The following is a 16,360-nucleotide window of genomic DNA, read 5'->3' on the forward strand; positions in this document are numbered from 1 at the left end:
AAGTTGCCGTTTGTTGATCCATGGTTCAGATTAAACTGACAGTTCTGACCTTGTTTGGTTTGGTGATTCCAAACATATCTTTTGTTCAGTTATTGACAACACAAACTGTACAGAAAACAGAGGGTATTTGTGGTTTTACTGTGGCTGTTTTCAGTCTAAAAACAGGGCTAAGCTAACAGAGCTATAATGTAAACCAGGGGTGTCAAACATGCGGCCCGGGGGCCAAACCCAGCCCGCCATAGGGTCCAGTCCGGCCCGTGGGATGAATTTGCGAAATGCAAAAATCACCCATAAGATATTAACAGTCCTTTTATTTCAGGTTCCACATTCAGACCAATTTATTCTCAACTGGGTCAAACCAGTAAAATGCTGTCATAATAACCTATAAATGATGGCAACTCCAAATTTTTTCCTTGAAAATGTGAATATTTTCATGTAATTTTACTGTATTTACACTAAAACAAACTATCATTTCTCAAAAACCATGAATAACCTAAAGAAAAATGAACAACCTGAAATGTGTTAAGAAGTGCAATTTTAAAATATTATGTCTGTTACTAAATGTTTTGTGTATTTGTAGATCCACTGTGATCTGTAAGTTCTAATGGACATGTGTAAATGATAAACTGAAGCAATAATATTGTAAAAATCGCACCTATTTTTCTTATGAAATTTTAGTTTGTTTATGTTATTCACATTATTTCAAAGGATAGTTTGTAGATGTAAACATTTTTATGATGTCATTTTTGACCTTTTTCACTCTAAAACATAGAAGAAAGTTTGGAATTGACATTATTTATTTATCATTATGTTAGTATTTTACTGGTTCGGCCCAGTTGGGGTCAAACTTGCCTGACTGTGGCCCCTGAACTAAATGAGTTTGACACCCCTGATGTAAACTATCAGCTGATGCAGCACATGAAGATTAGAAGACCCAATGTTAATTTGACCAACTGTCAGAATAATCATCTATGATTTTTAGTTTGAAGAAGAAAACTTGATGATACCACAATACAGATGTGTGTAAACAATTAACTTTATACTTTATTCAGTAAGTGATACAGTCTGTGGATACATAGTATTGATTCGTTTGTGGTTTTGGTAGCTGTAAGTGCGCTCTGGTGCAAGACTCCCCCCTGATGTTGAAAGTTTGGAATATCAAAACTACACAGAAACACCTTAAAGTACTAGAATGATTCCATTTACACCTTTTGAAATAAATTTTTTCAGTTAATCATGTTCATGAATGGGCCACCAGAGTAATGCCAACACACTTAACTTAGAATCTACAGTATTTGGCAAGACTGAGTGTTTTTTTAAGCTTTAGATATTTTGTGTGCTCCTACGCTTTTATGTTTTTTTATGAATGTTCTCCTCGGATTCAAAATTTAAATATTCAGTGTATTTCCAATTACCTCTGCATCTTCACAACCAACCCAGTAAATTAAATTTTGCATGTATTTATTCATCTGTTTTGCTTCATAATTATCTTTATTATTGGGTCCATAATAGTTCCGGTGCCTGTAAATATCCAGACGGCAATTATATTACTTTTATATCAAAGAAAAAGTCAAAACAACTCAGAATTTGGCTTTGTTCATTCCAGACAAATAGAGTGTTTGTGTTGGTATATGCAAGGAGCTACCAGACACAAGAGGTTTTAGATTGCAGCATTATTGTCTTCTGTTTCATGACAATACAGAGCAGCAAAACTGTCTGTTTGGAAATGTTATCGATCGGTATTTCAACATTCGGCTACACAGGACTCTTTATCTTGGCAGCTGTGGCACTGATCCTGTCTGTCTTACTGTTGTCTGGTTGCCGGTTTGTGTGTATTTGTGTTGCAGCAGGGTGGGGATGTCAGCTCAGATCCACTCAAACAGGCATCGTGCTTGGACGGCGTGTTCCCTTCACATCTGATTGGGACTAATCATTTGACCTGCAGAAATCTTTGTTCTCACACTTGTTCGTCATTTGTTAATATACGGAATAATCGGATGTGTTTTAACCTTCAGGTTGAACACCTTGAGCAAAATATTTCTGTCAGAGAAATGTTGCTAAAACGACTGTTGCTGAAGTACCTGTAATTTCTCTGAGCAGTCAGCATATTTTAGGGATCATGTCAGTTTCCAATTACTCACCTATTTGAGCTGCAGCACCAATGGTTTACATAATCTGCAAGCTGGATTTCCAACTTCAAAGCGAGTAGTTTCTGAGTCACATTTGCAAACTTTTTAGAGAGACTGATTGTAACTTGAAAAATATGTCATGATTTTTTTCATTTTAAGCATCAAAAAAGGTTATTTTCTGGTCAGTTGAACAAAACTGGGGCTAATCATCAGTATTTTCCTCCCTCAGACATGATGACTTGAAGGAAATGCTGGACAGCAACAAAGACTCCCTGAAGCTGGAGGCTATGAAGCGGATCGTCGCTGTGAGTATAAATCACGTTTACTTTGGGATTCACAGATCTGCAGGTATGGCAGCATGGTGGGCTGAAGAAGGACGAAGGCATGGGAAGTTTTAAGCGTAATATTAAATGCAAAACATGACATGCATGTGTGCTTAAATCCTGAAACTGCAAGGGGTTTAATATCCTACAGCCATAAGAGGAAGACAATTTTGGATGATATAAATGGACTGGTGAGAGATTGGAACTGCACAGTCAGCTGTTAAATATTCATAATCTGTGTTAGATTCTTATTTCTGAAGCTCCACGCCGACTCATTCATTCATTATTCCTGCAGGACAGAGGATGAAAATGAAGAAGGATGATATAAAAATAAAAACAAAAGTTACACCTTCTATTATAAACGATTGTGTCACCTTGTGAAATCCTCACTGTGCACAGTGATGATTTTGTTGTTTGTGTGCAGATGATCGCCCGAGGTAAAAATGCATCAGATCTCTTCCCTGCTGTGGTGAAAAATGTGGCGTGTAAAAACATTGAGGTTTGTAATGAACTCAGCTCCATGTTGGTTCATATTTTATGGGGTCCATTTCTTCTGCTTTTGTTGTTTCCTTCATTAAAGCTCATTATTTATTTATTTTTTTTATTTTCCTGCTTGTAATTTATGTCTTATCTTATCGTAGTTTTTAAAATCCCCATAGGGTTTAGCTTTATCTCACCTTAACGAAATAGCAATTTTCCTCTCCCCTTTTTGTGGTTTATCTCTGTGCTTTATCTCTTTGCTTCAGATTTATCTCAGTGAAAATAATTGAAGTAATCTACATAATTTAAGTTGGTCTCTCTTGCTCTCTTTTCCTTTCAGGTGAAGAAGTTAGTGTATGTTTACTTGGTGCGTTACGCTGAGGAGCAGCAGGATCTTGCTCTTCTGTCCATTTCCACATTTCAGCGAGGATTAAAGGTACATTAGAGATGCTTACTGCAATTCCAATCTAAGTGTTACAGTATGAGGGTTCATTCACATACACAAACAACTATAATGTGAGTCTGATTCTCTGTTTTTAGAATCACTCTTGTCACCCACTGTTAACCCATAAGGACCCAGTGTGCCGTTTGTGTCACTTCCCAAAGAATTTTTTCTCTACTGTATATTCAACCATCCTTTTTTTTTTTCTTAACTTGTCTTGTCCAGCATCCTAACAGCAGAATGGTAGTCTGACTGCCTTTTGGTGCTGAACAAATTTGCTTTGCCAAGGGGAACTTCATAAAGTATATGAAGCTCTCCTTGATATTCTACTGTGTTTATTATGAGATTTGTTGAACTACATTTCAATGCTGGACCTGACATGGGGGGGAGCAAGAAAGAAGAAGGTGGCGAAGACCCTCACAAGAAAATATCAACAATACAAACAGTAACAACCATGGTGATAATTATAATGGTAACAATAACTACAACCACAACTGAGTAAACTGGTCAGAAGAGAAAGAAAAAAAACACAAAACAAAAAAACAAAACTACAAAAAAATAAAAATAAAATACATAACACCTATTAAATGACGAATATAAGAAAAGAAAGCATGAACAGAATATCATATACCACATTCGCCCAAATAATACCAGTAACAAATTCAACCATCCTTAAGTGGTTTATCACCATTTATTGTAATATTATCCTCTTTATTTTGCATTTTTTCAGTGAAAATCTGGTATTTTCCAACATTTAATTTACTAATTATGTAGATGAAGAAAAGGTGACATTGACAACAAAGATAATCATTAACTGAACATAAACAACGTGTCTCCATCCACTGTCATTGATCCAACTTCATGGGTTTTACTGGTAAATCAATGTTGTAGAAGATGACATGTTTCCATGGCAACTACGGAGCCTCTGAACATCCAAATGGGTCATATCTGATGACCATGAAAAGATGAATACATTTATTTTACATTAATTATTTACATGGATTGATAGGATAAGTAGATCATTTAACAGTTTAGTTCAGTAGATGGTTTTGGTAGATGGTGGATGTTTGGGTCTTTATGGGTTAAGAATATTTCTAGATGTTTCTGCTTTCTACCCGTTCAGGATCCAAACCAGTTAATCAGAGCCAGCGCTCTACGAGTCCTCTCCAGCATCCGAGTTACCATCATCGTGCCGATAATGATGTTGGCCATCAAAGAAGCTGCTTCAGATATGTCTCCATATGTGAGGAAGACAGCTGCTCATGCTATTCCTAAACTCTACAGGTAATCTCTTTCAACACTTTTCATCTTTCAGATTAAATGCATTCATTGTAGGTTTTCTCAGTGCTCTGAACTCAGCCTTTTGTAGAATTTTTCTTATGCATTTATTATGAGTTGAACCCTAGTTTATATAAACAAGATTTAAAGGAGCATAATTTATATATTTATGAGTCAGGAGTTTTTACGATTTCTTATTCTCTTTGCAGCATTCTAAATAGCCCTGACAGCTATTTTGGGAACCAGTAGACTAAGGGCCAGATCCACAAGAGGAATGTGTAGCTTTTGTGGACCTTAAACTAGTGAAAATGTAACAAAAAATTCAGTGTGTAATTCACAAAGCAGACAAAGGGTGGAATTCACAGCAAATTCTACTACCATGAAAATAATGCCATAGTGCATCTGAGTCATTTGCATAGATATAAAATAGGGAATATTTGTAAATATTGTGTAAAATTGACTCTTTTCTCATCAAAGAAGCCTTGTTGCAAATACCGATGCTACTGATACGACTGCAAAAAGTGGATGCAATTCTCACTCACTGTCTGTTTCTATCTCTCTTTTTCTTTTCTTCCAGTTTTAGAGGCTTGAATAATACTGAATTAATGGGGTCATATTTTGCTAAACCTACTTTTATGGTCTTTGGTACATTTATTTGTGTATTTGGACCCTAACAGTTGAAAAAGTTAGAATTTGAACACTCCAGGTGCTGCCAAGCTATCTTTATATTCATTCCAGCTTAAACCGATTAGATTTCTACAACCCGTTTTAATTCCTACTTAATTTGTTACGTTTTATGACTAGTTACATTACGACATTTGTAAATTAAAACTTACCATCAAACTCTATTCTTTTCCTTTAGAGCTGTGTCCATTGGAGAAAACAACAACAATGCCTCTATTTTTATCATTTCTTTTCTTTGAAACTAAAAGTTGTTTCTTAAAGGTTCTCACCCTCGGCCTCAGCATTAGTTTTCTAGTAGCGAAATAATACTTGTACTGTTGGGTCTACTTAGTGTTTGCTTAGCAGTGCAGTTTGTCACATTGGTCTTTTCTTTAAATTAAATTATCTGTAACATATGCTGGTCTTAGACTGTTTACTTGTTTTAGATATTTGCCCATTTAAAGGGGTCATATTTTGCTAAACCCACTTTTATTAGTCTTTGGTACATTTTTTTGTATATTTGGGGAGCCTAATAGTTCAAAAAGTTTGAATTTGAACCCTCCAGATGTTGCAAAGCTATCTTTATATTCATTAAAAAATCGAGTGGATTCCTGCTTAATTTGTAACGTTTTATAACTAGTTACATCATGACATTTGCCCATATAAGGTCAAGACTTTCGACGAACATTTCTCCGAGTACGACCTAATTGTTCGTCAGCAGCAGCGGTTGTTGTAAAAACTGAAAATCTGACCAAACTTTGAGCTGATTACCTAAAATGTTCAGTTGTTGGTTGTATTAACGAACACAAGTGGCTGAACGGGACAGAGCAGCACAGCCAACAACCTGGAGGGGGTGGGGCATGAAGTGGCTCATTTGCATTTAAAGGGCCGGTGCTCAAAATGACCTTTCTGGTGTCATTAGTCAGAAATAAGGTTGAAAATGGACCTGTGGAGTTAAATTAATGAAGAATTCAGACCCAAGCATAGCATTTACAGTTTGTGTAGACCACAGGGAAATGTTTTAAAATGCATAATTCCATTTAGAAAAGCCAAATATTAAATCCTTTAATGTGTATTGATATCAAAGACAGCATTTTCAGGCAGATATTTAGTAGACCTGGTGGATCTGAGGCTTATCTCAGACTGTCAGCTGCTGCGCTGATGGAGATCAGGTTGTCTAATTACAAACACCACATCTTATTGCCGTATAATTTGAGTGTAACAGCTGCAGAATGTGACCGTCAGATCACGACCGATCTAGTACTAATGAAGTTGTTGCTGCTGCGCCATGTGCAGATGTGCACATCCTGTTTTGGAGTTCAGAGACTCCATCGTTTCAGCTGCTGCCACCTCTGAGCGCCACATTTGTGAAATTCCTAATACATTCAGTGACACCTGAACCTCATTAGTTAAAGTTACGGCTTAATTATTTTAAGAAACACATTTCACAACTGCCTGAGACAAAATGATAATTGGTGTGTGATGGTGGAAAGCTCTATTTGTGTATCTTGGCTAATTGAAGACATTTAAGGGTTTTTGTACTCTGCAGTTTATTACAGACCAATTTGTGCACTGACATGCAAACAAGACAAAAAAAAATAACACTAGAAATACAATATAAGGACAATTTGCACTCAGGTGTAAAGCTTTATGATTGTATTTGCACCAGCATGTCATCAGTGAAACATCCTTGAGTCTGTCTGTAAAGCTCTGTTCTTTGGGATTCTGACCCTGAGACTGAAGTGTTATAGTACAGGGTTGTCAAACATGCGGCCCGGGGGCCAAATCTGGCCCACCAAAGATTCCAGTCCAGTCCGTGGGATGAATTTGCAAAGCGCAAAAATTACACTTAAGATATTAACAAGCAAGGATGTCAAACTCGTTTTAGTTGAGGTTCCACATACAGAACAATGTGATCTCAACTAAAATAATAGCATAACCTATAAATAATGACTCCAAATGTTCTTAGTTTAATGTGAAAAACATAATATTACATTACACCTATAAATAATGAACTCCAAATTTTTCTCATAGTTTCAGTGTAAAAACTTAGATTAAATTATGAAAATATTAACTTTTACAAACAATCCTTTAACGATAAAATGTGAAAAACCTGAACTTTTGAGAGTGAAATTTTAACATTATTCTTCCTGCTATTAAATATTTTGTGCCTTTGTAGATCCAATCTGTAATATGCATGTATAAATGCTAAATTGAGGTGTAATATTTTTAAAATTGCTCTTATTTTTCTCAAGAAATTTCAGTTTTTTCAGGTTATTCACATGATTTTGTTTGGATAGTTTGTAAATGTACATATTTTCATAATTTAATTTTGATTGCGGTTAAACAAAAAGAAAAATTTGGAGTCATCATTATTTACAGGGTATTATGCTACTGTTTTACTGGTCCGGCCCACTTGAGATCAGTTTGGGCTTAATGTGGCTCCTGAACTAAAATGAGTTTGACACCCCTGTTATAATATGACCTATTGTAAACAGTCAAAGGAAGATCATCATTGTTCAAACACCAGTGATTTTTCCCTCTTTGTGCTCAGTTTGGATCCTGAACAGAAGGACCAGCTTATTGAAGTCATAGAAAAACTCCTTGCTGACAAAACCACGGTGAGTATTGCACCGTTCACACTGTTTCAATATTTCCTCTACCAGATTTTTTTTAACAAATGCAAATAGAAGAACAAACAGCCCCAGTATGTGTTCCCTGGCTTCAGCTTTCTCAGTGCTTATTATTGTTTCCTCTCTATTTTCTCTGGTCTTAATGTAAACTGGTGTCATTCCTAGCTGAAATGCATGAGAAACAGCCAGATTGTACAGCTGATTATGTCATTTTGTGCTGCGGTAAATGCAATTGAAAGAATTTAACCACAAAGTTCTAAAGTCCTCACCTGCTTTGGGTTCAGTTGGTGGCAGGAAGTGTAGTCATGGCGTTTGAGGAGGTGTGTCCAGAGCGTATCGACCTGATCCACAAGAACTACAGGAAGCTGTGTAACCTCCTGATCGACGTGGAAGAGTGGGGGCAGGTCGTCATCATCAACATGCTGACCCGCTATGCCAGGACCCAGTTCCTCAACCCAAATATGAACGTGAGTAAGAAACACCTGCAGCGTGTGTGTGTGATCCAGCAAATGACTGCTTTACATATGAGTGATCATGGGTCCTTAATTTGGCTACATTTTGACTTATTTTTTGTTATATATGACTATGATTGATTTTCATTCATAAATCCTAGCAGCACAGATCACAAATCTCATTCTTTCAATTACGATTTGGGCGATGTCTGTATATGGCCCGAAACCAGATGCACATTAGTTTTTTTTGCAGTCCAACTCAATTTTATCTCCCATTAGATTGCCATTTGTCCCAATTCTGTGCTGGCGGGTGTCTCTTTTGATACTAACATGGAAGACCATTGTGATCTGTTTAGCTGACAGTGGGATAGTGGGGAGGTTGTATGGTAAATATATCGGGTTAGATGCCTCCACCAGCAAAACTTGTAATCGGCTGTGTTTTTAGTCCAATGGCCCAAAGGTCCGATGGACTATTGGTATCAGTTGTTGTCTGTCTGTCGTCTATAAAGAATTTTTCAAGAATCTTCTTCTCTGTCGATCAGAATGACTTGATATTTGTTGTGGAACATCTTTGGGGTAAGGTCTACCAAGTTTGTTCAAAGAATTGGGAAAGACCGATTTTTGAATTTTTATGAAGTTTTGAAATTTTTTAAAATCCCCCATTGGTTTATAATGGGACACATTTCAAAGTGCTATAACTTGAAAACAGTTGAAGATATTCATATAATTACTATTGGCAATAGATAGGAAGTCACATATAGTGGCTAAAATTTGCTTAGAGGTCTTATTTATGTCTTTGTGCATAAGAAATCAATATAAGTGAATCCCCAAAGGAACTTTGTGTTGGTAAATGCAAGTTATGCAAATTTACAGGATTTCAGTTCTGTTGCAACATGTTGATGGTCATATGAACTATGTTTTCAACTCAAAAATGTCCAATTTCATCACAATTAGTGCTATATTTTCATGTCACAAATGGCCAAGTTATATTTGAACTGAATTTACCTGAAAAACAAATATTCTATTATTTTAGATTCCCAGTTTTTCATACAAGATTATATCCTACATATCACATGTTTTATTTTTACAGGTTCAATATGGAGTATGGTGCTGATCCATCCTGCTTATGTTACGCCAATACATACATTAAGAATGTCACATGTCACTTTTTAAATCAACAGTTTTCTAATAATAAGCATTTTTATAAAGAAATAACAATTCTACATTTTTATTTACTTTTTAGTATGATGATAAACTATACAATAAATAATTCTGATCCTAGTTTTTGCACAGGGATCATTTGTGGAAACGGTGACATGGCTGCAGAGCATCAGTATGATGGGATCCGTAACAACCATGTCACATCCGTCCACTGCCTCATTTTGTGTTTTTGTGTCAGCTGTTATTGTTTTACATCCACAATACTAACATTTATGAATAAGAGGAGAATTAGCAATAGTAAGTATATAAGTTTATTACTAATAAAGTACTGGTACTGACCAGATCATCATGGGTAATGTCACGTCCGTCCACCAGCAAAAGTTTTCACATACACGTGCTATTCAAAATCCAGTATTTCTGAAAATATAGCTTCCACTGTCAAATAATATCAGTGGTCTGTGCACAAATACATTAGCATTATTTCAACACAGTTCTATGCATTTCTTACAACTTTTTTTTGACAAAAATGCCCACTCATTTGACCCCCTAAGTAAATTTTAGCTGATGGGCTTTCATTTGGTGCCATGAATTTTGACCTTGAGTGACCTCAAAAGGTCAAATGAATGTCTTTAATTAATGTCCTTAAATATGCCGTTGGACTACAGGACCCTTGATCCTATTTTTCAAAGCATGTAGAAAGGAATGGCTGAACATAGGAATGTTGCAGTGTCAGAAAATTTAAGAGCCCTGAAAGGTTTCTATTAAGTATTGATACTCCAAACTGTCAACAACAGGGGGAAGTTGTGAATCAGAACACACTTACAACTATGGATTATCAAGTTTTCCTCTTCAAACTAAAACTCATAGCCATTTATGAGAGTTTGACAGTTGGTCAAAATAACTGTGGCTTATAATCTTCATGTGCTGCATCAGATGATAGTTTATATTATAGTTCTGTAAGCTTAGCTCTGTTTTTAAACAGAGAACAGCCACAGTAAAACCATAAATCACCTCTGTTTTCTGTTCGGTTTGTGTTGTCAGTAGTGGCACTGAAGATCTGTTTGGAATCATCCAAACAAGTTCAGAACTGTCACAGTTTTGTCTGAACCGTGGATCAACAAACAGCAACTTCTCGAAGATAATAACATCACATAATAACTTTATACCTTCATAAATCTCATAATGTAATTCACCCGTACAGAAGAAACACTGACATTTGAGCATCGAACTCCATTCTTTTCATTTCAAGCTGTGTCCAGAGGAGAAAACAATGTGACATCCATTGAGCATTAAGGCTTGTTGTGTGAATAGTCAAAGTTGACCACTCACGCTGTACATTCAGCAACATTTTCATGCACATTTTAATTTGGACATTTTTTACACTTTTGTTTATTTTCAATGGCTATATTTTCTTTCTTCATACAGGGCTGTATATGGAAGAAGAAAAAGTAAAAAGCACAGAAGAATAAACATTTGAGATTACTGGTTTTAGTATTTATGTGTTTAGTATCAGTATGATTTTCCTTTTTCCTCCTTCAAATTCCAACAAAATAATATTTAACAAAAATTGCTAAAAAATAAAAATGTATTGTAAAAAATTGCAGTGTTCTGAGACCTTGAATAATACAAAGAAAACAAGTTTATGTTCAGTATTAATCAGGACATCATTGTTTTAATTTAGGAAGGGTTTAGAAATGAGTATTTGGTTGAATCAGCCTGATTTTCAGTCACAGCTTTCAAGTGTCTTGGCTTGTTTTTCACGTGGCTCTTGACGCTTTATTCCATTCCTGGCACAGTAGAAGCAGCTCGGCATTGTTTGATGGTTCGTGACCATCCGTCATCCTCTTGATCACATTCCAGAGGCTTTCAGTCAGAATCCTGTGTGGACATTTGGAGTGTATGTTGGATTAATATACATTTTACCGCAGAGGCTTCAAAACTGATAATAGAGACTCTAGAAAATTCTGTTTTGATTATTTGACCCAGGAGTATGTTTATTCATTGTTTGTTGGTATCTGGAGTGTATTTGGGTATAAGCAAATGGAAAACATGTACAAGATACAGCTGTTTTGTTGACTTATTATTTCCTGAATAGGGGAACAAATTAAAGTCATCTTTTTATTTTCCTCGCTCACTGTCTGCAAGGTGCTTTGCTTTTCTCTGTATTTTATCAGTTCCTCAGACACATGTCGACTTTTTTTCTGATAAGAGACCAGCAACAAAATGAGTTTTTTTATATAGCACGGGACATTGTTATTATGTCAACTCTAATGCCTGTGGTTGGAAATTGGTGCAGCGTTTTTTGCTCAATATGCCTTTTTTAAAAACAGGTTTAATGAAAATGTTGCTCAGACGCAGTGTAGCTGCTGTTGCTGCTGATATATTCAAGAGCAAATTGCCATCATGTGACTTCTGATGACTTTTTAACCATCCAGTGACTATTTTTTTCACACAGAGATAGATTTCTGTGTGTTCATTATACACACTGTATATCTAATACTGCAGGAGTCCCTGTTGGAGGAGGGAAACAGTGGCGAGAAGACCTTCTATGGCTCTGATGAAGATGAGGATGAAGATGAGGAGGAGAAGGAGAAGAAGGCTGAGGCTGCAGCTATGGCTAAGAGAAAGCCATATGTGATGGATCCAGACCACCGCCTGCTGCTGAGGAACACCAAGCCGCTCCTGCAAAGCCGAAATGCAGCTGTAAGGAAATTGCATCATTAATGATACACTGATTTTTTTTTTTTTTTGATCAGGGTTTATTACATTTGGTTAATCCTCAGTTCTGATTGGTCCATGACAGCACTCTGTGACAGACTGTTAGAGAGAAATAATGAACCTTTTCCATGCAAAGTTAACTAGAGAATCTAACGGACATTTTTGAGTCATTTTTATATATTGCTTGTCAAATTTTTCTTTGCAAATGGCCATGCAGTAAGTGGAATGTACAGCAAATGAGTCATTATTGTCACAAAATGATACAACCCTTTGATGTGACACTGGAAATGATCCGTTACTTGAATTACAAATATTAGAAAACATAATAGAAAAAATTTTGTCAAAAAGTCTCCACCCAGATTGCACTAATATGCCTAACCACAAACAAATTATCAGCAAAGTTAAAGTCTACATCAAGGTTATAATAGTTTTGGATTTTTCATTATAGTTTAGTTTTAGTTAGTTTTGACTTTTTTTTCTCTAATTCAGTTAGTTTTAATTCATTTTTAAAGCAGATTTGCTAGTTTTTATTAGTTTTCATTTTTTTCCAAATGCTTAGTTTTAGTTTAGTTTTAGTATTAATTTTCATTTTGTCGTACATTTTATCTTCTTCGCCGCCGTATTCAAATAAATCCCAGACAGGACTCTGCTGTCTCCCAATTTTAGTCTCTACGTTTCCAGGTAGAGTAGGGATGAGAAGACGACTAAACAACAAGTGATAACAAGTGATGGACCGTGAAGTACCGTATGGTGCCGCTAGCTAAAATTGCTTGAGCGAAATAAATCGCTTTTGTATCAATCCAACGTTGACAAAGATGAAAACAAAGGGAATTTTATCCATAATTTTTATATGTTTTAGTTTTATAAGCACATAATACAGTTTTAGTTAGTTAAAAAAATTTTCTTTTAATTATAGTTTTATTTATTTCAGTTAACAAAAATGTTTTTTCAACTCTAGTTTTCGTCATTTCGTTAGTTTTCATTAACGATAACCTTGGTCTACGTTGCACAAAATATTCTTTTTGTTTTTTCAGTTTTATTCCAAACAATAGCATTTCTTTGACGGCTGTGTGTTATTGCCAGAACAAGTGAATTTCTACTGATATAATCCTAAGACAAATATGACTCAAAAACAGTTCTCTTTAATAAAACAATCTGTCAGATATTTGCAATATTAATAAGTAACAGCAATAACAAAAAAGTAGTACTTATGAGGGTGTCAAAAATGATTTTAAATAAAACTGCACCACTGGCAGGCAATGAATGTGGAAACATGTTCAAAGAGAATATATCACATTTTGAATTTTTATTGCAAGAGCAGGAAAGGTAATGTCAAATTTTCATGATTTTCAAACAGAAAACATTAAATTAATTGACTTCATTCAGCATATTGACCAGGCCTAATCCTACAAATCTACTAAGATAATGATGAAGTTGAATATTCCACTAATATTCCTGCAGCTTTCCATGTACTTGCTGAACCCTTTAACCCCGTAAAGCCTGAACCATTAAATCATCAACAGAAAATTCCAGTTCTTTGAAACTGGAGCCTTTATTGGTCCCTCTGAACAATCCAATTTCTTTGTTTTTTTTTCAAATATCAGTTTCCATGTATGACTTTCAATTTTGTATACTATTTGATACATTGGGTCTCAATGCTCAAATATCGTTATTTTTGAACAAACAAAAACATTAATATAACACAAACATGTCTAACAAATTGGTAATTCCTTTTCAAAATTGCGAGAGTTCTTCCTCCTTCCTCATTCATGACAATCTTGTAGTGTCACTGGAAAGGCCTCTGGTGAATGAATTCCTCCCCCCTGGTGGATTATCTGTGTATTGCATGTATCTAATTGTATAAATCAGGTTTTTCAAGAAAAGAAATATCACGCTGATCATGTAGAGGGCTTCAAAACTCATGGATCAAATATGATACGTTTGGTGTTACAGGGTTAAATGTTCAATCTCATTTAATTTTTGAAAAGGTTGCCAGTGTGATGTTTGCATGATGTTTAAAAGTTGGAGTGTTTTTATTGTTGGACATGTATCTCTACTCTCTACTCCAGCCTGAACAATTCTATATTTTGTAGAGATGCACCAATCCTACTTTTTCAGTTCTAATGCCGATACCGATGCTAGGGCCTTACGTATTGGTTGATACCCGATAACGATCCAATATCATTGTTGATTTAGAGTGTTTTGGGGAGCATCTACCATCGTTAGCTGTGTACTACCTCCAGCAGCGGCGGCTCCTTTTGATCTGTTGAGCTGCTGGAATTCCTCATGCTCCTTTGCGTGGCACTTCTGCAGGTGCTTAATTAAATGTGTCGTGTTGTATTTGGCAGTGCTACCACCACCCCTGGCAACATTCACTTTACAAGCATTACAAACTGACGTCGAGCTAGTTGGTGTGGTAAGGCTGAAATACACTGTAAAAAAATAATCCTGTTGTTTTTACGGAAAATAACTGGCAGCTGTGGTTTCCAGAACAATACTGTAAAAAACACATCCAACTGTAAACATATTTACAAAGTAACATGTAGATTAAACATTTTAAACATGTAGATTTAACACTGGATTTAAATGGTAAATGGACTGCACATATTCAGTGCATTTTATACATCTTCATGGTGTCCAAAGCCACCAGGTCAATTTAAGGTTCAGCGTCTTCCATGGACACTTTGACATACGGACAGTCTGAGCCAGGATTCGAACCACCAACCCTTTGGTTACTTGACGAGCCGCTCTACCAACTCTACAAACCCATTCATTTACAAATTTAAACTGTTAAATTGTTAAATGTTTACTTTTTTATAACTTTTTATTTAAAAAAAAAAAAAAAAAAAAGCAAATAGGCTTATTTCAACATTATGGTCTTGCAAATTACACGGCACCACATTGTATTTCAATTTACAGTTTTATTTTCTAAAAACAATAGAAATACATCATTTCTACATACAAATCTGGTTTTGTTCACATACTCTTCCTGTAAAAACTACAGCTATATTTGATTCAATCGTTAAGATAAAAATCTTTTCAAATAAACATCTTTGCTTTGTATTGTCACTTACAGTTTTTTTTTTTATGTTGCAGTTTTACAACTTTTTGATGTTAATTCTACAGTCATTTTTTACAGTGTACCTCCAAACCACAGACCCCTTAGTTCACTCCATGTTGTCTGTCTGTGTTTGCACCAACTCCACTCAACTTTCGGTGTGCAGGATGTGGCCTGTGTCGCAAAAATTTAAAGAGGAAGGATTGGTCTTATGGATTGGTTCCTTTTACAGATCCCCAATCCAGCTAAAATGTTGATATCGGGGCCAATATCTGATCCTAATATTGGATTGGTGCAACCTTGATATCTGAAATGTCAGTAAAAACCGCAATTGAGATGCATATTCTGAATGCATTGTGTAATTATTCCAGTGAATGCTTCTAAAACTTGAATAATACTGATGCATCCCATATATCCATATAGAGCTACACAATATATCGTTTGAGCATCATCATTGCAGTTTCTGTGTGTGCAATAGTCACATCGCAGGTCCTGCAATGTAGGAGGAAAATTAACTCGATGTGTTCTCATCTAATTTCAAACGGGGTACCTGACACACACTATGCACAGCAATCCACCAATCACAATCGTTCTTAATCAGTTTGCTGAAGCAGACCACGCCCCTGCACATGGAGTGAGTCGCTGGTAACAACACTGAAAAATGAACAACGAAAAAGACAAAAACACTGAAAACGAAGACTTGGTGCCTAAAAGAAAAACAACTTCAGTTATCTGGAATTATTTCAGCTACAAGACAGATGATATTAAAACATGTGCTCTGTGTCGCCACAACGAGAGGAAACACAACTCATTTGTTTGACCATTTACGTCAGCACCACACAGCTATTATATCCTCCTGAGTATGTTTTCATATCACAATATATATCACAGGGTTAAAAAAAATCGCAATGTCATTTTTTTTTCCAATATCGTGCAGCCCTATGTCCTAATCAGTAAATTCTATGTGTGGAGTTAAGTTTTATTCTGAAAACACAAATGGAATATGTTCATATCAAGGTTATT

The 16,360-nt window shown here is 35.7% G+C and overlaps 1 protein-coding gene across 10 annotated transcripts in view; it reads left to right on the forward strand.

The window, feature by feature from the left end:
• Nucleotides 1–16,360, forward strand: part of ap3b2 (adaptor related protein complex 3 subunit beta 2) — a 103,154-nt gene that overhangs the window by 27,876 nt on the left and 58,918 nt on the right. For all 10 annotated transcript variants that reach the window (XM_030136083.1, XM_030136084.1, XM_030136082.1 and 7 more), the window contains exons 2-8: nt 2,359–2,434; nt 2,877–2,951; nt 3,273–3,368; nt 4,498–4,658; nt 7,870–7,936; nt 8,233–8,415; nt 12,067–12,264. In XM_030136083.1, coding sequence (XP_029991943.1) covers nt 2,359–2,434; nt 2,877–2,951; nt 3,273–3,368; nt 4,498–4,658; nt 7,870–7,936; nt 8,233–8,415; nt 12,067–12,264 — 856 coding nt within the window. The remainder of the gene's footprint in view (nt 1–2,358; nt 2,435–2,876; nt 2,952–3,272; nt 3,369–4,497; nt 4,659–7,869; nt 7,937–8,232; nt 8,416–12,066; nt 12,265–16,360) is intronic.

This window comes from Sphaeramia orbicularis, chromosome 6, assembly GCF_902148855.1.
Source record: "Sphaeramia orbicularis chromosome 6, fSphaOr1.1, whole genome shotgun sequence".
Classification (NCBI taxonomy): domain Eukaryota; kingdom Metazoa; phylum Chordata; class Actinopteri; order Kurtiformes; family Apogonidae; genus Sphaeramia; species Sphaeramia orbicularis.